Source organism: Sphaeramia orbicularis, chromosome 15 (genome assembly GCF_902148855.1).
Source record: "Sphaeramia orbicularis chromosome 15, fSphaOr1.1, whole genome shotgun sequence".
NCBI classification, from domain to species: domain Eukaryota; kingdom Metazoa; phylum Chordata; class Actinopteri; order Kurtiformes; family Apogonidae; genus Sphaeramia; species Sphaeramia orbicularis.
In genome coordinates, this window is record NC_043971.1 from 22,866,264 (window position 1) to 22,889,634 (window position 23,371).

Here is a 23,371-nt window from a genome sequence, read left to right on the forward strand (position 1 = left end):
AAGACCATTGCTTGTCTTTTATTTTTAAATCATGAGTTGTTTTTTTTTCCCTTTAAATTGTCACCCATCTGTGTCATCATTCTACAGGTTTCTGTCATTTCCAACTGAACAACTAGAGGCTGCATTTTTGTGTTAGTGGAAAATATGTGACCATATAGGACTATAATTGAAGCTTTATGGTGCTCACATAGATGTCCTAGCCTACAGATCCAAAGGGAACATGCAGTAAAAAAGCCATCGCTCTTATTATATTTTTTTTTTTCAGTAAAAATGAAAAGCAGAAAATTACTTTCCCTCTAAAATCATGACTCATATTGCAATCACAATATCAGTCAAAAATAATACCAATATAATTTGCTCCCACCCTGTGAAACACATAGTGATTACAGTAAACTTTTGGCAAAATTACCCATGGAAAGAAAAACAGCATTACAAATCCAAACAGCAAGGAAAACGCAGCTTTGGCAATAACCTCTATTTCTGGGATCAGAGGAAGCTTCAGTCGTCTACATCAACTGGCCGCAGAACATTTTACACAAAGTCCTTCCTTTCCTTTAAGTTTGGCCAACATTTGAATTACATGTTTGCACAGAAGATTGGCTGTAGGTGTTTTTTTTTTTTTTCCTATACTATCTCGCCATATGGACATGTAGCGTGATTATACTGCAGCAACAAATAGCTTTTTTCTCCGGCTCTGTAATTTTTTTGTAAAGGCTGAAAAGCAAAAAAACTGACATCAACCATTTTCCATTACAACCCTCTGTGCATCCGTCCTTGTTTCCCTGTTGTTTCCCTCTGTCTCTCTCCCTCCCTTCTCCTCCTTCTCCTCCTCCTTGATGTGGTCATTTTGTACTGTACACTCGCCTTGAGGTCTGACTTAAGTGCTCCTATGTTTTCTCTCCAACCTCTGTTTATTAGGTTTTGTTTCTCTGATTATTTTGGAGCCTTCGTCTTATACCGTCTAATAAGGATGACCAATCATGGGGGCAAGCAGCAATGCCCCACTTTTAGTCTCCACTTAATTTAATTACATCAAATTAGCAAAGCAGAGAGAGAGAGAGAGAGAGAGACAGAGAGAGAGACAGAGAGAGAGAGGGAGAGGCTGGAAAGAGTAGAAGAGGATTAATCCTTTGCAGCTTATGAAGGCAGGTTGGACACTGTCAGCTGTCCTATGCAGGAATGCTGCTTTGGGATTGTCTTCATTAGACGGAGCTTAAGGCTCATAGGTCACTGAATATTGTTAAAACAATACTTTGGAAATAGGCTAATTAGAAAATTTGCCTAGTCTAGCCTGAAGACAAAGGACGACAGCTGAAGGAGTATAAATTGTTCCTTTCATTTTGTGCAGCTTTTTAAATCTGCTGTCACTTTTATTGTTTGTCCTGTATTATGTATCATATATCAAAAACAGTTTAACAACTCTTTCGACGTATATCACCGTTAAGCACAGCCTTATATTTGCCGTGACTGAAGTATAATAATTATTTCAGCATAGAAGTACACTCAGATGGGTGTGCCGTAACCATAGGTGTTATTATATTTCAGTGCCAAACAGCAGATAAAACTGAATACCCTATCGGACAGTAGTGAAGATTAAGTCTCTGGGCAATGAACTGTAAAAGTTTATATCGACTGTGCTGTATATATGCCAATATGCCCAGACTTATTAAGCCAACACAAAGTAAGCAGGCAGTCTGCACTCTAGGTTGATTTAGCACCTCTGTCCACTCTGCTTTCTGCTGACTGCAAAGAGAATAGCTCAGCACCAGCCACTGATAAAGACTGAAGGGAGGATTTATCACTTAAAAAAAAAAAATCAGGAAGCAAAGCAGAATGTGGCAGAGTTTGCAGTATACAGTATTTTTATATTATGGGTAATTTCATGACAGAAATGCAGCTGTTTTTGAGCGAGTGGCAAAATAGCTCATTCTGCTTCCATGCTCGTATAGCTACAATAAACCTTTTTGATCTTCAGTACAGCAAGATCACAGTAATGGGTAAAACAGATGAGATACTAACTCAATGCCACAGCTCTATGTTTTGTTTTGTTTTTTTATTTTGGGGAGGGAATCCTAGCCCCTGACGTGTCATTTAAATGGTCACAAGACTTTTTTTTTTTTTGTTGTTGCTGTCATGTCAGTCGTTTGTTGTATAGGATTGTTCTAACTTCAACCTGTGATGAAACCTTTTCTCATGCCTGCTGGTTCTGTTCTAACTGCCTATCCCATTATAAGGGAGGCAGTTGTTTGTGCTGAGAGAGGATTAAGACAAGTCAACAATCCATAGTCTTTTTAGTCTCCCAAAGGGCTGCTCACACACCACTGAAGATAGAGAATGGCTTTTTCCAGAAGCAAAGCTTGTGAGCTAGTTTTAAATTGTTGAAAGGACCCAGCTATACTGCAATGGAACAATGAGCAGATATAGAAAAAGTGATTGGGTGGGGGCAGCGGGAGGAGGGCTGCCACAGGGATCGAGCTGCATCCACTATACCTCGCTTTCCAGTTTTCATTGTCCAGCTGAATTTTCTTCATTTGCACCCATGGGACCAGCTGCTACTGTAGATGCTGGTGTTTTAACTGCAGACTCCAAACAACAGGGAGAACAATTGCTCATATTTTCAGTGCTGCTGTTGTGTTCGCTGTACTAAATTATTCTAACATACTGAGAGAGGAAAATTAGGTGACTAGGAATTATTCACCTTGCATGTCAAACCATTATATTTTGTTGGCAAAAAGATAATTTATGAGCAGAGATGTTGTTTGTATAAATAAAGAATCACATAACCACATTATCCGATTAATAATAGAAATAAAAGTAAAATATTTAAATTGTTGTTGTACTGCTCCCCCCCTTTTCTAAACTCATTATGTCCCATTTAATTACTTGATAAAGACAAAAGCCAAGCTCTAAAAATACAATAATTAAATTTTACAAGAGTAAATAGAGCATATTTGTAGGATTACTATACTCCTGCGTTCAACACACAACACAACACACATCATATTCACACTGTGAAAACCTTTTAGAGAAACAACTGAAAACATGAAAACATGACAATTATGGATGGACTACTTGATACAAATAGAAGGTATAAAAAGGTATGTGTTTACCAGATACAAACATACAAAAGCTGTAGCATGGCTACAAGAGTAGTAGCATAATTGAGGAAAATATACCAATTCAGAAATAATTATTGGTTTTTTTTTTGCCAGGGAAGGTCATGTGGCACTTTTAATTTTAAACATTTTTCTAGTTACTCCCTTGCAATCAGAAATAGGCGAATCATACATTTTCTTTTCCAAGTATACTTATTTTTGTAGCTCATTGGATACAGACCGAAACCCATGGCACAGCGTGTGGAAAGCGACATTACCAGAGATTCCCAGAGCAAATGTGATGCTTTTTGGCATCAGGGAAGAATACATTATGAGTAGATGAGGCTTTCGAAGCAGTGCACTCTCTGCCACAACGCTCTGTGATGTGAAGAGCGCTATAGAAGTGATGTGCGACAAAACGCTATCTCAAGAGAAGGCTCGTGTCCTTGTGCTAAAGGTGTAGAATTGCCATGAGCGAATATATGGCACTTTAAATTTAATTAGCTAGGGAGGAGCTAACGTACTAGGCTACTGGGTTGCTCTGGTCTTAAGAGGTTTATTGCCAAATGAAAGAAATGTTTCAGTGACATTAGGTGAGGAGTCAGACAGAACTGACAGCCAGTTACAGGACATAGTCTTGCTATGGGGGAGATGCACCCATCACTTGTACCATAGCCATTTCCCATGGATCCACCACATGTGGATATACTTGGAATGAAAAAAAAAATCTATTTTTTCTGCTCAGGGGAATTACATCAAAGTCAAATTGGCCTACATATCCACAAAAAGACTTTGTAAATTTATGAGTAGAATTCGTACGTGCACACATGACTCGGTAAAGGCATGAAAGTAGCACAGAACACGACTGCAGTGCGACATGTGCCTTTGACGTGGACTCGGAAGGTGAAGGGGACAAGCAAAAATCCCAGGTGATCCTTAATACCTCTCCTCCTACTTTAGAGCCGTAAAGTTCACAGCATGACATTTTTGTCAGGCTTTTGCTGTCACCTCGCCAACACAAAGTCCCATGCAGTGACAGCAAAGTACAGTCCTCGCGGTCGTCGCCTTTCTTGGAAGACATCCTCTGGTGTACAAGAAGAGATGTTTTGCATTTACAAAAGCAGCAACAGTGAATCAGTAATCTGAAATAGTGTCGTATGAAACGACACTATGAAATGAAATCTGAGTGGTCGGATCACAGACATTCAATAAAATGATAGTTAGAGTTGAAGTGACAGCGTCATTACATGGGCATAACATGGAAAAAAATAGAATGTAATTTGCACTAAAGTCTTATGTTAAAGAGATTTATTCTTTTATTCTTTAATGAAACAAATTATCTACATTTTGCCTCTGTTTTTGGAAAATGTGCTGACCAGATGAAAAGTTGTGAAACTAGAGAAAACAACTGGTGCCAGACACAACAAACCCCGCCCCTCGCATGTATTGTAGCTTATTTTGGCATTGATCCAGCTGGTGTCATCATGTCTATGCTTGTGGTGATGTCAGCATATCGATTGCCTCTATATATGTGTCAAGTTTGAAATAAAGTGAAGCAAAATAGATGTTATTTATAGACATGTGAAATGTCACCCATTGTAAGTAAATGGGAGAAGAAAAAATATTTTGAAAAATTTATACAAAATTTGAACTTTGACCTACTTTTGCCAAAATGTAATTATGTCTATTTTGAATCACTTGCAATCTATAAACCCAATTTGGCATAAATTCAAGTAATAGTTTTGCTGCTACAGACAGTTGAAATTCTGTTCATTATAAGTAAATGGGACAAGAAAAAAGATTTTAAAAATTCATGAAAAATTTGAACTCTGACCTACTTTTCTCAAAATGTAACCACATCTATTCCGGGTCACTGGCAATCTATAAACCCAATTTGGTATGATTTCAAACAATAATTTTGCTGCTACAGACAGTTGAAATTTCACCCATTATAAGTAAATGGGGGAAAATAAGCTTTTAAAAATTCATTAAAAAATTTGAACTTTGATCTACTGTTCCCAAAATATAATCAGATTTATTCTGGGTCACTGACAGTCTATAAATCAAATTAGGAATGAATTCAACCAATAGTTTTGCTAGAGTGTTAACAAACAAGCAAAGAAACAAAACTAACCAAAAACAATACCCCTTGCCTCCCCTTTCTTATAAAATCCAGTGATAACTTGGCATTTTCTTGCAGCATGTAGAGCGCTTTAATTTGGAAATTTCAAAAAATATATGCTAATGTAAGCAGATTATAGATTCTGTTTTGTATAACTGCAACAATCTGTCACAAAGATAGAAGCTAAATCTGAAATGTCATCATCACCCATACTGAGAACTGCCAGTCCTGTCCTGCATTTCTTCTGTCTGTTCAAATAACTACAAGACTAGGTAATAGGAAAAAAATATCCTCATAGTTCAGACACATAATCCACTGACATTTATATAATCAAATCAGGCTTTGTTCCTTCTTCCATTATTGCTGGTTCATGTCACAAGAGGTTTGAATAATATTTGATAAAATTTGTCTGGCAAAGAAGCCTGGAGACTATTATTATTGTGGATCAAACATGACTCCTTAGATCCTATAGATGGATATCAGTGTATTGGCATCATTATTTTGGATCATGGGGTGTGATGTAGCATTTAATTATACTCCAAGGCTGTTTGAACGGTGCCCCTACTCCACTGTCTCTGTAATTCACAGCTTTGTAATCGCTGCCAAGTTAGAACATGCAGCTGAAAAGACATTTAATTAGCTATGAGTTTGAGCGTTTTTGCTCATAACCCCACTTCTATTTACCACCTCATCTCCTCAACTACTAGACCATTTAATTGTCCCAAAAGGTGAAATGTAGTAAGAAAGGTAGATCAGGAGAGGGAAAAAAATTGATCCTGTTGACTCACAATTTTCCCCCATGGCTCTAAATCTTCAGGAACATTGATTGGAGATAGCTCCTTTACCAGATTCCGATAGTGTTTGATTGGATAATAGTGTCCTCATAAATCGTGGTAATGATTTCTCTGGAAACTAAAATGGTAATCCAATAGACATCATTAAGCTGCTTTTAATTGTACTCCTCCCAAGAGGGGGGCAAACTCCAAAGATAAACAGAAATTGTGTTATCCTGAATATACTTTTGCCCTGTTAAACAGCTTAGAAATGAACAACATTTTGTCATTTATTCAGGTTTTTACCTCCTGTTTTCTGTCCCATTCATATGCAGGTCATAGCACTTGACTGATGAGAGATGTCATTCTCGCTGATCTCATTTACACTGTAAAATTAGGCAGAGGAAGTTATACGTAGACAATATAATATACAGCGTAGATCAAGACAAAACACAAGTGGGACGATAAATTATGTGTATTTGAAATTCCATGCAACAGTTTCACGGAAATGATCAAAAATTCATCTCAAAAAGCTATACAATATGCCACATCTCGGGTAATCTATTTTTGCACACCAGTCATTACGGGAATCCTTGGCAGCAAATAGAGAGAAACGCAAGTGCTAGGTGCTGACAGAAAGCAGATCTATAATGTCATCTCTCCTTTTCATATTTCCATCACAACTATGTAATTATGATTGGATTCTTCCCCAGTTTCTCGGCAGAGGTGGTAATATGAGGCTCGTTATGATGGCTGTGTTGGAGGTCAAAGGAAAGACAGTCTGTGGGTCTGACCTTAGCCGAGCACTGTAGTCAAACACATCGCCTGCTTTATAAATCCACACCACACAACAGATGCTATACTAAGGAACACAGCAAAGTACGCCTGCCTCTGCTTACACCTACCCACCTCTTATATTGATACAGCACATTTATTTTACATATAGTGCTTATAGGCCGGTTTTCTGTGTTTTATCACACAGTGACAGGAACAGATTTAACACTGAGAAGTCAGTGCCGAGAGGGCTCTAACATGCAGGCCATGTTTTTTGATGCTACAGTCTACTATCCCACACACCTCTTTGGCCAAATGCAGTAGAACTCCTGGGATAGTGCTACATTTTTAATGAAAGCAGAGTGTTTGATCTGCCAATGTTTATCTTCTTTGATGTTAACTGACACAGCAGAGAGCCGCCAACTCTCAATGTAGTCCAACATGAGGACAGATTAATTCATTATCCTTTAACAGGGGAGGCTTGTGGTTGAGGAGTTCATCTTGAAGGTCTGATCATGTGTAATAGCCTTGAGAGAGACCACCATCGCTACCTGCTCAAAACACGCCGCCTCTTTCTCTCCTCACTGCATCCTCTCTGGGGAAATGCATCTGAATGTAGGAGATGCAAATGGGAATACGTGGAGGAACACAATCTTAATTGTATTCTTTTTTTCAGGCATTGTTGTGTGTAGCTTCACACTTTTAAGCACTTTGTATCCCCCCGCACTCCTCATAGTACCAAGATGTCATCGTTTCATTTGCTTTTTATTAGACGAAGGGCGAATGGGGAATAAACTGAAACTCTCATCAAATTAAAGACACAGCAAACAGGCAAGTATTTCCAGGACACTACTGTATCTAATGACTACAACAGATCCATATCAGGCCCAGTGTCTCGGGAGAGTACACAAATAACAAATATGAAGTCAGTGCATAATTACTCCCACCACTGGAGTTACACAGGCACGTGTTTGCTGATTTCATGCCACTGCACCACTGTGTAGGTGTGCATTAGCCATGTTTCTACTTGTATCTTAATCCTCAACAGCCCCCCAAGGAGTTTTCTACTAGTCTTACATGCTGGTATGGATTTTAGACTGCTTTACCACATATCTGAGGCCTTATTATCTGCACCCAGAATATATATTTATACTGTTTATTTTTTTTTATTTTATTTTTTTTTTTTACAAGCTGCATGTCATAGAGTAGTGAGTGTTGTTGACCTTTGGTGCCTTGATGTGGGGGACTTGCCGTTTAACTAAGGCCATCGGGAGGAAGATCTGTATAGCACGCCAGTGAAAGGAGCAATCTCTATATTGTAGTGTTTTTTAGAGGTCACTAACAGTAAATAAGCTGTCAGTGGGATAAAGTGGGTGTCAAAATGTATGAATAGACAGAGGGGGAAATGGACGCTTAAGGGCCCAGTGAGTTCCAACACTGACATGGTTTAAAAGAGCTTAATTATAATAAGCTGGAGCATGGAGCAAGTGTTGGTGGCTTGGGGGAAAACTTGAAGACAGTGACAACAGTCCAGCACGAGCTACATGAATTGCTCTGTGAAGGGGCCAACATCAGATATGCATTAGCGGAACAAGAACAGTTTTTTAGCGGTAGCCGGCAGACTTCATGAAAAAGAAATGATGCCTGCCCTGGAAATATATTACACATAATGTATTTTTCTCTGTAGAAGTCATCAAGCTTCATAACGCTTTATCCATTTGTAGAACAAGACTGCTTACAGGGTTATTTCATTATGTTTTACAAATGTGAGCTATGCTTTATGAAAACAATAAATCCCACCATAGATCTGTATGTCCCGACTTTATTTGTTAATCACATTATTGTTAATTAATGATGCAATTCTTTTTAGCTAATGGTTGACAGTGTGTATTGACTGAAATGAAGGAATGTAATTGGAAATAGAAGTTGAGAGTGACACACTTTAATCACTGCACTGTGAAGGAAATTCAGAGGGAAGAAAACAACGGAAATATATAAATAAATGCAAAATTTATCGATAGTTTTATATCCTCGTGAACTGGTTTACAAGAAAATATTGGAATTACAGTCAGAATGATTTATAATCTATTGTTCAGGCTAAGGCTGTTTAACTCCCTGCCCCTATGAATATTAACACACTCTGTCTCTCCCTCTCCATCTTTCTGCTTCTCCTTCTCGCTTGCACACACACATGTAAAACGCAAAGCACACTAGCACAGCTCCTTGTCTAATTTTTCATGAAGATAGCTGTTTTTATGCTAATCTGACAGCTGCATTCATTTTCAGCCTTTCTCACAGGCATTTATTTCCCAATCATACGCATTCGCACACACATACACACTTTCTCTTACAAAACTACTTTTCTGTTTCTTGGCGAAATGCTATCTTAATGAAGGTTTCTAATTAGAGGAGAAAAAAAGCAGTTATTTGATTGAGACAACGGTGACAACTCTGGAATGGGGAAGCGCTACATGGTTCCCAAGCATCAGAAATTGAGATTGTGTATTTTTTGCTAAATTTAAATAAACAGACTTGTGTTTTTAACAGTCCATTTCCTTCATTTACTTTACTTTACCAAAAAAAATGTTTCCAGTCATCAGAGTGACTGACTAGCAAAGCCTTTACGAATACTCCTCCAGTTGTGAGGTCATCGTGAAGCCTTTCATATGGCAGCTGTAGACATGGAGGTAATGCGGTGAGACAGGAAATTTCTGGTTTAGAGGTCACCAGAAGGGCATAATTGGACCAGTCAGTCAATAATGCTTCTGGCTGTGTCTGCCTTTGAGGCCACTAATGAAGCGCAAGAGACATGGAGGTGCCCGTTTGCCATGCTGGTTACCTGGGCACCCAGGAGATGGCTGCAAATTTGCTAACATTCACTTGTCTCTCCCCAGTAGAGGTGAAGCAGGCAGCGGTAATAAAACTGAGTAATTGTGCAACATTATGAGCAAAGTGACACCAGAACCTGCCTCACTCATTTCCACTGAATTCTCCCAGCTCGTGAATTGACATAAGTGTACTTAAACCCTCAGATAGAGCTGAGAGCTCTTCAAGAGTGATATGTTGCTCAGTGCATCGCAAAGCCATTACTCAGCACAATAAAAACACTCCAGACTGATGGTGCCGGTACATGTGACAGTAATGCTGGCTTTGTTGTGTTAATAATGTTTGTGTTGACAGTCCTTAGTTCATGCTTGTGCACCTGCATCCAAACAGTACAGTTTTATAAAAAGGGAACACACCACTAAACTCCTGTTTGTTCTTCTCTCTCCTTGATTTTTTTTCTCTAGCGGGAACAACATACATATTTGGGCGAGATGGTGGACTGATCACATACACGTGGCCCCCAAATGACCGTCCCAGCACGCGGGCGGACCGACTAGCCATCGGCTTCAGCACACACCTGAAGGATGCTGTCCTAGTGCGGGTGGATAGCTCCTCTGGTCTCGGAGACTTCTTGAAACTACACATTGTAAGTCAAGTACTTGTTTAGAAACACACATAAGTGCAAGGACAAAAAAAAAATCACACGTAAAATTATCTAGTATGTGTCGGTACCAAAACAGCTTCAACACATCTTGGCATTGGTTTTACAAGCAACAGCACATCACTGACACATTTTCATACTTATCAAGCCATGATCTACTGAGTGGGTGTTGTCTTGTTGGAAGAGATCGCTCCTGATCAGGTTTTTACTTTTACTTTTTACCAACTTTGTGCAGGTTAAAGGTGAAGGTTTTTATTTTAACCCACAAATAATATAACACAACCAACAGCTGCATAACCAACAGTACTTCAGAGTTATATGGCAGAAGAAGAAGCCCCATGTTTGCTTACTTCCTCTGGTGCAGGTGTTGCATCCACAGTGTGTGCGTGCAAAGCTGGAACAGAGGGAAATGGTGCTGTAATAAGGGTTGGTTCCATACAGTGCATCTCTGACCTGGACATAATTCTGCTGGCTGCCATATGACCTTCCTCTTGCTAGCACCCACTTACTGACAACAACCCTGATGCTGGCTGGGAGCAAACAGGAACACGACACACATGCTCACACATTTGTTCTATCTATCCTTCCGAGGACACGCTTCGAGGTATTGCATTCTTTGGCCCCTCACCTTAAGCTTTGCAGCTACATGCCTTAACACAGACACATTTTTGAAATAGTGAGAATACTAAAACACCTATCTGGAATAGTGGTAAACAGCCAGCGCAGAAAAGTCCTCACTCTGTTGGTTTAAAAACTGAAAGATAAAAACATGCACGCACAGTCACAGAGAAAAGCTACAACCAGCATGCACACAAATTGGTCTTGAAGCTTCAACCCCAGCTGCCCACACACTGAGATTCAGACTTACAGTAACCACAGAGTGACATAAGAAGGTCTGTCCTTAGGACACAGAGCACCCATGGTTTGTTGTGTAGTTGTTCTTATGAGACACCTCTGTATTTGCTTTTATGAAAGTGCTTTTATCCACATTTTTTTCCTCCCCAAGCTCTCAGTGCCTTTTGACTCTGACTTGTAATCCTGTAGTAACTGGCCGGTTTATAGGCACACAACCATTTTCAAGCACACTATTTATCACCAAATGGTACGCAGGGACACTAACTAGTTATCCTGAAGACTATTTGGCATATGGGCATAAAAGTACAGATGTGCTCACTCAGATGTGCAAATGTTCCACCGCGATCATCATGTTTTCTACAGATTTCTGGGCTTCTCTCCACTCACATGAAACACCTGAACAGGGATAAAAAGAGACGACATTTCCATCATACACTATTTTTATGTGAGTGATGAAAAATGACTCCTCCAATGATTTGCATAGACAGAGCTCCCTTTTAAATTAAATGGCACAACAGGGCTTTGCTAGGTAACTCATCCCAATGCAGCACTGAATTAATATACATACAAATTTGCTCACTTGCTAGTACATCATTCACATTTGCTTGCTTAGTTCTGAACAATTCATTCGCAGCTAATTTGAGTATCATACTCATTCAGGCCCCTTTGAGTAGACATAAACATAGTCCTGTTATCCACAGCTGGAGAAATTTAGGTATAGTCTGTGTACGACCCATGCGAAAAACACAGTTTTTATGTCTTGCCTGAGAGCCAAAACAGAAGGAAAAGTAGCTCGTGAAAGTCATAGGTAATAACGTCCTTAAGAAGACAGTCTTAGTCTGTGTGCTGGCTTTTAGGTTCACATATGAACATGTGATGAGTGCCGGAGGTTACAGACCTGAGCTGCACTGACAGGGGAGAGGGGAGAAATCTCTCACATGAGGTAACAAGGCAGAGAGATCACACAGCTTACAGCTGATGCATGCGGAGCCTCGTTGATTAAATGTAGCACATTCCATTGACATTTTACAGGGAAAAAAATGTTGATAAGGCGTGTTCTTACAGCAGGGGCAGTGGGTTGTGAGAATCCCCTCTCCTCTCGCATCAGCAGTCACTCTGAATGTTTCCCCTTATTTATTTATTTATTTGTGCACATTAATCTAGGGGCTTTGTGAAATGTTGCATTTCATCAGAAAATGAGAGAAGCGTGAGGAAAAAAAAAGAGTTTCAAAGAGACAGAGAAGAGGCATGAATAGAGGCTGCACAGAGATGAAATGTCATACTCCTGATTTTCATCCATCTACTTTCTTAATGTTTGCAACAACACTGTAAAATGCAAAACATGCATATAACTAGTGATGGACTATTATATGAATTCAGTACAGTGCACTATAATTTTGGACTGAGGTGCTGTAAGTGCTAATTATGGATGACATCATAATGAAATATTTTGATATAGCCGATTTCTCTTTTTAAAATAATAAATTATCCAAATAAATGGTTGCTCTAAGTGTATTAACCCTCTTCAAGGTTTTTGTCTAAGTGGTTCTAACATTTAAGTGTCATAAGATGATATTTTCTGACATTTTATCTGCAACACCATGGAATAATAGCAGAACATCTAATCACAGCATATTATTAAATTCCAATACGTATGTTAGAAAGTCTGTGGACATGTGTTTCACGCTTCTGTCTTTTCCTCATTAATTACACTGGAAAGGATGTGTTTTACAGCGATCTATTAAACACAATGAGCTGTGCAAAATTGCCACTTTGATGCATTCCTTATGTAAGAACAGCAGCATTCACTGAGTCACCTACAAAAAGTTATGTGGCTGAATTACATCTTTAATTGATTATAGACTAATGGGAAAGAATATTGCAATATAATAAATTTGGAATAGATTTAAGTCCAATTTTGGTGTATCTTTGCATTGCAACCATGTAGATGTACTCACCTTGACCAGATGTATTTACTATATTGTACATGTAATAATTAAATGTGATATGCTGTTGAATATATATAAAACAATATGTGTAGATGGCAGTTCATTCCAAGATGTATACTTTTATAAACAATGTATTATCACACTAAATCCCGATGGTATTCCCCTCATTCCTTTCTGTTACTTCAGCTCTGAGCAGAAATGTCTTAGGAGGAGTGTATCTTCAGCTGTATGAGATGGGATTAGACCAGATTTCAGTATTTACCCCCCTCCCTCTCCATCCTCTACATCCCTCACCCCCCTAATCTCCTGCTCCCATTTCATGATGACAGGAAACCCAGCGGGGCTTGAAGGACGCCATCTCAGCTCACACTCTCAAGAGGGAATTTTCTGAGTAATATACGGAGACTATGATTTAAATGCACCTCAAAGGAATTGTGATCCTTCCCCCGCCTCTCCTTTCTATCGCTGATAAAGACAATGACTGTGAAGTCAGTGAACCATCAAATGTACGACAATCACTTTCCTCAGGCTCATTACTGTAGCACACGTGAAATAAGAACTGGATTCATAATAATGTTTCTGCCTTTTCTCCAATTACGAGGATTCTCCACAATTCCATTCACTTTTACTAAGGTGAAACATATTCATGAGGTTATTTGAACAAGGATCCAACATGGTTATAAAACTTGTCTGCATATGATAGTATGCCCTAGCAAAGCAGCTACATATATATAATTAATTACTTTGTAGAAAAATCCTGAGAAATATTCACAATGACATTTTGCAAAACAGGGAATTATGGATGTAATGATCCCTACTGTGTGTGGCGGGTAATTCATACTGAAGAAGTGGAACAAAGTTTATATGATGTGGGTTTGCAGCACCTTCTCTGTTAATATATGTTACTGTGTAATTTCATTATAATTTTGGCATGGAGTAGAATAGAAGAAGGGTAGACAATACTTTGATGCTGTTGAGGTATTTTATCCTCCCACAAAGCAAGCATCACTTTATTTTCGCTCCACAAACAAGGGCGGATTCCTGTTATTGGAAATCTGTACATTTTTAGGAAGCCATTTATTCAGTGAAATAGAGGCTTTGCAGTTGTTTTCATCCTTTTTTTGTTGTCAATGAGCAGCAGTGACAGTGACTATCAGAGCCTCTTCTCATTCTCAGGCAGGGGCCCCACGGGGCCCACTGAGCTTGTTTTGTGCTGGCACTCAATCTCTGTGTGGGGGTTGGGGACTATTCCAACCACTTTCTTCTTTCCCTTCTTTTTAATTGCATGCATCCCTTTAAAAAACAAGCAATGAAGGCACCCTAGCTAAGACAGCGACATTGAAGTTAATATATTCCATAGAGCAGAGAGAATGGTGAAGAAATAATGACTTCTCTGGTGGAGCAATGCTCCCATCGGTCCTCCTTTAGCTGACTACCAGAGAGGGGGTTCTTCTGATGGAAGACACCTTTAATTGCAGTTTCAACTCCTGCTCTCTACCCTATTAATCATGTAAAATGGCTTGAGAGTAGAGACTACCAGGTCCACTGTCTGACTATTACCATTTTGGAGCAGGAAAATGTCATCTTTTATGTGTTTTTGCAGTTCGTCTTACTGCAGGGGTTCTGATTATGCACAATTGCGTGCTTCATTAAGTGACAACTGCACAGTCTGATGTGATGCTACAGGTGAAATGGTTACCAGGGAGAGGTGTAGCTGGTCTCAAGAGAGAATCCAAGTCACGCTATCCCCTATACTCCTATTAAAACACCTGCCCAGGGAAAGGCTCTTATTCTCATCCACTATTCCTGCTAAGGTCTCAGACCCAGTAATTACCTCTTATGCTCACTCTGCACACAGACATAGTGCAGACCTGCATGCAACACCCAGGGGGTTCACTAAAATAAAGCTTTCCTGTGTTTTGTAATTGGCTGAAACACATCAATCAGTGATGACCAAAGCTCCAGAGAAAGAAAACATAATATAGTAATATACTTTCTATTTATATTCACTTAAGATGGTAAAGAGACCAAAACACTGCTACTTTGGAGCCTGTGTGTAGGTGGGGATTATGTGTTGGATTTCCTCTCCAGATAAACATTGTAATAGTTTTTTTTTTTTTTTTTTTTTTATGTGTTGGGTGTTATATTTGAGCAGATCCCAATTCGCAGTTTGGAAATTCACTTTTTTTTTTTTACCTTATAAGCTGTTGCCATGGTAACAACCCTAGTATAGGACCAAGCAAGTGTTTCACAGCCACGGTGATAATATGTATTTTAATCAGATCCATTTTTGTTTTCTCAAATTACTCTTACACTGGATCTGTAGTTTAGCCCCAGAGCATCTTTCCAGATATATCCAAAGACTTTACATTAGCAGAGTAACAAGGAGCAGGGGGAATGTCAACTGGAAAATGTCACACTGTAGAGCTAAAGTCAGACAGACAGCTTCCTCTGATAAGATAGAAACTCTCAACAAAGGTTAAGGGTTGACATAATGCAAACCAGAGGGGTGGCACTGTTATATAAATATACTTTGTATTTTGTCATGCACTCCATTGCTCTTAGTGTATTATGGTTTTATGAGGATGAAAGTTGTGCATTTTTAATTACACTGTGTATTTAAAAGCCCAAGAGTTAAAAAGTAGCAATAGCCATAATCTGTGCAGCACATCTGATTAATGCTTTATATTGGAACTATGTTAAAGTGGGTCTTCCCTATCAAACAAAATCTATTCAAATTCAAGTCTAAAATGAACACATTAGACCTAATTTGAAATTATAATTCAATTTCTCAAAACTCATTCCATCTCAACTTGGTGTGAAACAGATTTTTGGAGCCTAACATGAGAAAACAGACGCCAAACCAAGTTGAGATGGCGAGACCCATATTTTACCAGTATATTAAAAGATCATAATTTAACTTTTAAATTCAAAGTTACAAATAGGCAGCTATTCACTCACATGCCGGTCCTTTACAGCCTTACATAAAACATGTAAAGCCTAAAGAAAAAGCTGAGCCAAAGGGGGAAAAATGTCCAAACACAGATCTATTCCCCGTACTATTATTAATTCTTGAATTGTCATGCTCTGATGAACATAAGGCCAGTGGTAAACACATCCATCTCACAAGTGATTTGACTTTTCAGCATGTTTGTGCTGACACAAGTCGCTCTTACTACCGTAGTTTCCCGACTCCAGACCTGACAACTTTCTCCACTTTTGTCAGTATTTCTAAAAGCAGCGGAGCATATAATCATCAGTAGGGTGCCAGTATAATTTGTCCTTCCTTTTATTATAAGTTCTTGTTTTTTCTTCTAGTTTTATTCACTTTTATTTAGTCTTGTTGCACTGGATAAAACTGTATTTTGTGTCAGTAGTGCATAATAACAAGCCTCCCCATGCTAGCCAGTTCTACCCCATTTAAATTCACAACCAGATGCCATTTCCCTTGTTCCCTGCTTCCCCTTCTTTTCCCTGGTTTCCCTCAGTGTCACAGAAACCAGAACTGTCATTTACTGTTCAGTATATCTGGTAGTTCGCTGTGCCGTACGTGGCAAAGCTCAGCTAATGGCACTGTAATAATGAGTTAATAGCTGCCCATGATGAGGAGACAGCAGTAAAAAGGAATGGACAGGGAGATTCATTGACCTCATTTAGTCCCACAGTGTTGATTCAGTCACACAAACATGGTCGGGGAGGAGACAGCAGGAAGAAGGGACGACTCTGTGCAGCTCCTTGATCATATGCCCGGGCTAACCTATATAGTTAACACACAGAGTTTGAGCTGTAATTTTTTTAAGTGACATTGAATGGTGGTAAACGTATGATAATAGCACTGTAAATATATAATTGATTTTATGTCAGCGATGACTGATTGCGGCAAAAGCCTGTATGTGAGACTGAATAGCCTCCTATCTCTTTTAGTCATAGACAGGGCATCCACTCAGCTCGGATGATGTACCTGACCTCAAAGAATCAAATCTCATCATCTCCATATTGAGAAGGGACAGCGCTAGAATCACCATTACTCATCTTTCAATTCCAATCATTTCTCAATTTGTTCAAGCTCTTTGCCACTACAAAGCCAAGTGGTCCATGAAGAGGAATGAGTGTGTGCATGTGTGTGAGTGAGGGAGAGAGAAAGAGAGAGAGAGAGAGGGGAAAGACCTGTGTATTTGAGAGGGCAAGACAATAATGTGTCTTCACTTTTATTAGTGTAACAAATCACGGTGAGTACTGGTTGTCATTTTCAAAGCTGTGCATCGATATATTATGGGGCTCCCTCATACACAGCAATATTGCCATGGCTAACATGAGGTAAATTTGATTTCACTGTCAATGTTACACTGTAAGGCATGTTCGCTTTTTTTGCAGGTTATAAGGTTAAGAACACTGTCATTCTATTTGTTGTTACATTGTGAAGGGTGGCTTTTGTTTATATTGCATCAGCCTTCATACATGACTCTTGTTAAACACCTTCCCAGAAGCAGGTCATCCTGTTTTCCCTGCTTTTAAATCTATTGTCTAAATTGATTAAATTAGTACAAAAAGTCGAATCTCGTTATATTAATGTGGATATGTGTAGAGATGACAAAGTGTGTGTCTTTGTGTGCATTTGGGACAGGAGAAGCTCAGCATGGAGTCACCATAGTTGTTGACTTTTGACACAGCTGCCCCTGGCCTGAGGGTGGGATAAAAATAGCTATACTCTTTCTCGCTACAGTACAGCATCTCCCAGCAAACGCATATGTAGCACATTTTCCCCAGAGCCTGTAAGAACAAATCTTGTCATCATGTCGCAAAATTTGTAGAATTTAACATGTTTTTAACGTCATATTCTTGACAAATCAATATGAGGTACCTGTGTAATTCAGGGAACATAATGCTCTAAAAATAGTCCTATTGATGGTGGTTAATACCAAAGTAAATTGTACTTGCTGCAAAGCCAAGTGTAATGGTTTTAAAAACATGTATCTACATTATCCGTTGCGTTTACACACCCTACTGCACATATACTATATTTAAGGGAAACTGCTGTCATCAGACAGAGTGGAGCAGAGAGCAAAGCCAATTTAGACCAGGCCAAACCTGAAATTACTTATAGAATTACTTACATATAAGCCTAGCAATGAGAAATCTTCCAGTTTGCTTCTCAACTAATAATTTCATAATTGTTGTTGGTACCCAGTTGTTGATGGCTTCCACAGTGCTTTGTGTGTGGGGCTGTATGAAATATTAAACACATGGCTCCCCTTGTTCTGGTCAACTTAATTACCTTTTTCTGCTCTCATCTCTAGCCCCTTGTGCTTTGCATCGCAGCTTGTTTAAAATATAATACTGCTGTTTTTAATCATGTGCCACTATGGAAACATTTATGCCGTGCTGGGTTGGGTGAATTTGTGTTTGCTGTTGGTGGTCTGCCTCGATTAACTCCGTGATTGAAATTTTTTTTATTTTATCTGACTATTTTTTTATTTGCTCGGCTTGATTTTATTGAGTAGTCTGTTGCCCTGCCAGGAACAAGGAAATACGGCACTAATGTTACAGTTTGCTTTCACCAATAAACCGCATGGACTCATAAAACATTAAGAGTAAATGAGCAGCAGGAAGCTGCAGATTGAGAGGCAAGACATATCGTATGGATGTATGGAAATCAGCACAACTGAAACCAATCTGGACTGAGGTTGGTGAGGTGGGGAACCGTATCCGCTTTTAAAATGTCTCAGGCTTCAGGGAGAGCAACCACATTGTCAGCAGAAACACTCATCCTCCTCTTGTCCCCTGTTTATGAATAATGGATTTAGTGACCCTCCATATATCCTCCATACCAGTCAATATTACTCAGGTCCAACTAAGGAAGATAGAGATTCTAACTTTAACAGTTATACACTGGGCAGAGCTTGACATTAACTTTAGATGTTGCAAGGCTTTACAACATTTAAATTTATATTGTATGCATTTCCTCATTATTATTGCTTTAAGGGAACTGTCTGGCCAGCGTCTTGTAAGAGAGTAACATTGCTGCCAAGCACTCTAACTAAGCCTCTGGTCATAGATAGCTTATAAAACAGCCTCATCAAACAAAGTGTTTTGTGTGTGCGCATGTGCATGAAAATGTTTCCCTGCCTCTCTGCTATAATAAGAGCTGCGCAGTGAAGACCAACAGAGCTGCCTGTGCAAGAGCAAACAGTCCATGACGTGTCAAGCAACTACATGTTCAGAGAAGCTCATACTGGGAGATCAAACAGACAGGTGCATGTTGTTCCTTTGTCCTGTTGTATCCCTCAGGTAAGCATATGAGGTGAGAAGAGCACCCCCGGATCTGTGGCCTCATTCTGCTCAGTTTATCAGCCATGCACCGTGCCTTATCTCAGGAGAGAAGTTGGATGTCGTGGGGAGAAGGTTTTGTTTATGTTGCAGTAAATGTAGCACTATAGAATAGGTGTTAAACTTTATGGCTTATTCTGCAGGTCTTCTAAGTAGTTGTGATGACTGATGGTTTGATTTGCTTTTCCCAGAAGGGCAAAGCAAACACCTTGACAACAGTAATTAAAAGTGCATGTGAGGCCTAATTCATTTTCTTCTCGTCGCCTCCTCCCTTCACTTGGCCTAATAAATTAGTAATGCTTGAAGTATCTGCTTCTCCTTAACTCTTTAATTCACCAGTGCATTTTGCGAAATAGCCTTGTGTCTGACAAGGAGTCGCTATAAAAGATGTAGAAAATTGTTGTGGGAATTACATGTCTCTGCTGGATCCAGACTGAGCTTAAAACTCAAAGTCAAATTTTTAATCTGCCTTTAGCACTGGAGCATTATAATGTCTGATCAGGTATGAAGGAAAAACATTGACAGTATATTATGAGTATAAACCCGGGGGAAAAAAAAAAAAAAAAAAAACACGTAAGCAATAAAAGGCAGTCATCCTTTGAAGAAAATATCTTCAATATACATATTTTTTTCCAAACAAAAATTAGGAAACACCATTCTGCTGGACATGTCATCCACCTGCTGCTTTATAGTGCAAGGTTTCAAAAAGGGTAACTTTTGCAATCAATATCATGTCCCTCCATGCCCACTCTTTCATCCATGTAGTCATTTCTGAGGCAATTACAGGCCAGAAAGCCGCTGTTATTTATATGAAAATGTAACTGCTATTGAGCGCCTGTGTCACCCACTACCCTTCTTAGTCAATAGCAACACAAATCGATGCCCAGCCAGTCTATGTATGTTTGTTTTTTAATCCATAAACATCTACTCCATAAATGCACAAACCTTTGTTCGCCGTGCCCATTATTATGGTATTTCCAAGCTGCAAGTAATTGTATAATCATTACCACTTCATGAAATCTTAATAGATCTTCAAGACAAAGTAATGGCATGAGCCAAGTACTTGTGAGTCCTAAAGCAATAAAATAAATGGCAGGGAAAGTTTTTGTGTCTATGCTGGAATAACTTAAATCTCCATATTGTTTGTCCTCATTACATCTAGACATGTGTCTTTAGTTGTAGTATTTTAGTGTTATCTATGTAGAAAATGTTCCCAAAGGACATAACATTTTAAAATGCCACCGATGACCATACATTTGAGAAACTACAGTGAATAAATTTGTAGACAGCACAAGAAACAGAAAGCATCATAGCCAGATAATGGGAAAATATTTGTTGTAATGCATAGTTTTACAGCCTGAACGTGTAATTACATGCTGAAGTTGGGGAGTTGACATTTTATCAGAAGCTGAACCTAACAAAAAGGTCTGCTATCTCTCAGCCCCACTGGGACTTCCTAGCATACCCCGGGAAGAGGAAAAGGCAGTACATGAGGAGAGAAGTAACAGCGGACTACTCACCCATAGAGCCTTATCGCCCAGTAGTATTATTTCACCACAAAGAACCACAGAGGGCTTATCTCACACCCATCTCCTTGATAAGGTCTGCTGCCACAAACAAAAATAAAAGACAAAAAGGAGGGTGGGAGAGAACAAAATGACAAAGTAGAGTAAAGCTCCTTCAATGTTTTGGCCTTTTATTACCTTTCACTGCAAGATGACTGATAAAGATCCAAAGACAATGAAGGAGGGGGAAGACGGAAGATAAGTTGGAGGAAGGAGAAAGGATGAAGCTGAAAAGATAAAGAGTAAAGACTGCGTAAGGGTCCAAACATTTCATTAAAGGAAAAGCCTGATGTTGGCACAAGGGGATGAGAAGGATAAGATGAAATGAGAGAGGTGGCAGGATTAAGTGTGGAAAAAGGACACACACACACACACACACACACACAAATTCCCACCTGGCCTATTTGTGTAGCGTTTCTCTGCTGTCAGTGTTTTGGGAAAACTACTGACAGGTTGTCAGGTATAGCCGGTTCTTCAGAACTTCTGTGACATTTGTTGGTGTCTCTGTGGCCCTCGGATACATCTAAAAACACAGCCATGCATGTACTGGTGTGTCCATTTACTATAGGAAGTTTTTCCTTCTTTCTTTTCTTTTCCCATCTGCTGGAAGTCTGTACAGTCAATGCTTTCTCTCTGTTCTCTGAGATAATACATGTTACTGTTCTAATTCCATTATGTTTTAATTGGCCCTCATTTAAATTATCTATGTCAACAGTCAATGGAAAATGTAAGAAAAAAAAAAAGAAGAAGTAGGTTAAACATTAAGTGTTATGCTACCTGCCATCTCTTCCCTCCCTCAGCTCTTTGATCCACTAGGCGGAGTTGCAGACCAGCGTGGACACAAGGATCCAGACAGTTCTAATGCAGGACATTTATCATCATGGCAGTAGTGCTTGCCACCCTGGCCCGATTGCTCCTCCTGTTATAAACCACAGTTCCAGAAGAACGCTGAATCAGGAACAGCCCGAGATCGTATCAGTACTCCAGCATATGGCAAGCGTTGTGTTACCCAAATTTTTATGACACATTGTTGGCCAATTTTGACACTTTCACTTCATAGTAGAGTAGACATAAACAATGTGGAATGACTTTACTACACTTGCTGTCCAGTGTTATTTACTACTCCGTGCTTTACATACTAATCAGAGGCACTGGTTAAGTTTACATAAGCCGGCTCAAAGATTCAATTAAAGGATAGACCTTCAGTAAAGTCTGGCAGGTCTGTAAGGCTTTGCAGAAAGCTATTTCAATCCCCATGAAATCTTGATTTATTTGTGGTGTTCTCTTGAGGATGGTGGACTCTTATGCTGCCCGACAGCACTGGGGACCATGAATTTTCAATGGACACCTAGAAATCAGAGTTATAGTTGGCTGTGAAGGACAGATCCCGTGGCTGCATGCATGTGTGGCATGAACATATGTATGTGTATGTGTGTGCACGTTAGTGTGCGTGAGTTATTCGATAAACTCATCACAGACCTCATAAAGAAAGCTGACATTTACAGCAAAGTACAAAGGTCAAGGAGTTAGACCTGATGAGATCATGATGGTAGAAAGGCTTTTTTGCCCCAGCCACCCAAAGAAGTAAAGGAAAGAAAAAATTTTAAAAAGTAGGAACTGCTAAAGAAACTACAGAAAACAACTAACAGCATATAAATGATGACCAGAAGGAGAAATTACAGTTCAGTTGTATGAATATGTGGGATGAATGAAATTCTTCACTTACAGCACAGATCTTAAGCAATCAATTAGACTGATGATTTATGATGCATCCAAACAGAAGCCGATAGGGCCAATGTGGACAGACAGACTGATAATGTAGATCTAATTAAAACTCCCAGAGTGGGACCTGAGCGTATGTCTCTGCCGACCCACACACACCGGGCACAGCAATGTCCTCATTAGCACCGACAATATCACCGAGCCAGGCCAACACAGCCTTAAAATGTGGCAGAGTGCAAAAAATGCCCTTGCTCTGAATGCATCCTGGTACTTTAAAATTATCCCGATTTTTAAAACCAGCACCTGACTGCTAATGTGAGCTGCTTCAAGAGATGAAATTAATGAAGACAATAACATAGAGGGGAGGGAGCTATCAGCCTCTAGTCTTTGAAACAACCCCAGTTTTGTGTTTGGGGACTGAAAATGGTGCCAGATTGGCAGCTGAATCTTATGGGCCTCTCATACCTTTGATGAAACACTGAAAATGGTGAGAAAAAGCTGACAGGCACGCTCCCTTTGGCCAACTTCTGTCTTTTTGCTGCATCTCTGTTGTCTGACTTTGTGAGATCTGTGAGTTTTTGTGTTTGTGTGGGTAAGAATAGGAGAGAAAGAGAGTTAAAGAGGGTGTGAAAGTTAGAGTTAGTGTCTTTGTACCTGTTTGTGTGTTCAGGGTGAGTATCTGATGAGGTGCCATACCACAAC

The 23,371-nt window shown here is 39.4% G+C and overlaps 1 protein-coding gene across 46 annotated transcripts in view; it reads left to right on the top strand.

Moving 5' to 3' along the window:
- LOC115434544 (neurexin-1a) overlaps nt 1-23,371 on the top strand; it is a 283,978-nt gene that overhangs the window by 188,588 nt on the left and 72,019 nt on the right. For all 46 annotated transcript variants that reach the window (XM_030156529.1, XM_030156535.1, XM_030156541.1 and 43 more), the window contains one exon: nt 10,055-10,236. In XM_030156529.1, coding sequence (XP_030012389.1) covers nt 10,055-10,236 — 182 coding nt within the window. The remainder of the gene's footprint in view (nt 1-10,054; nt 10,237-23,371) is intronic.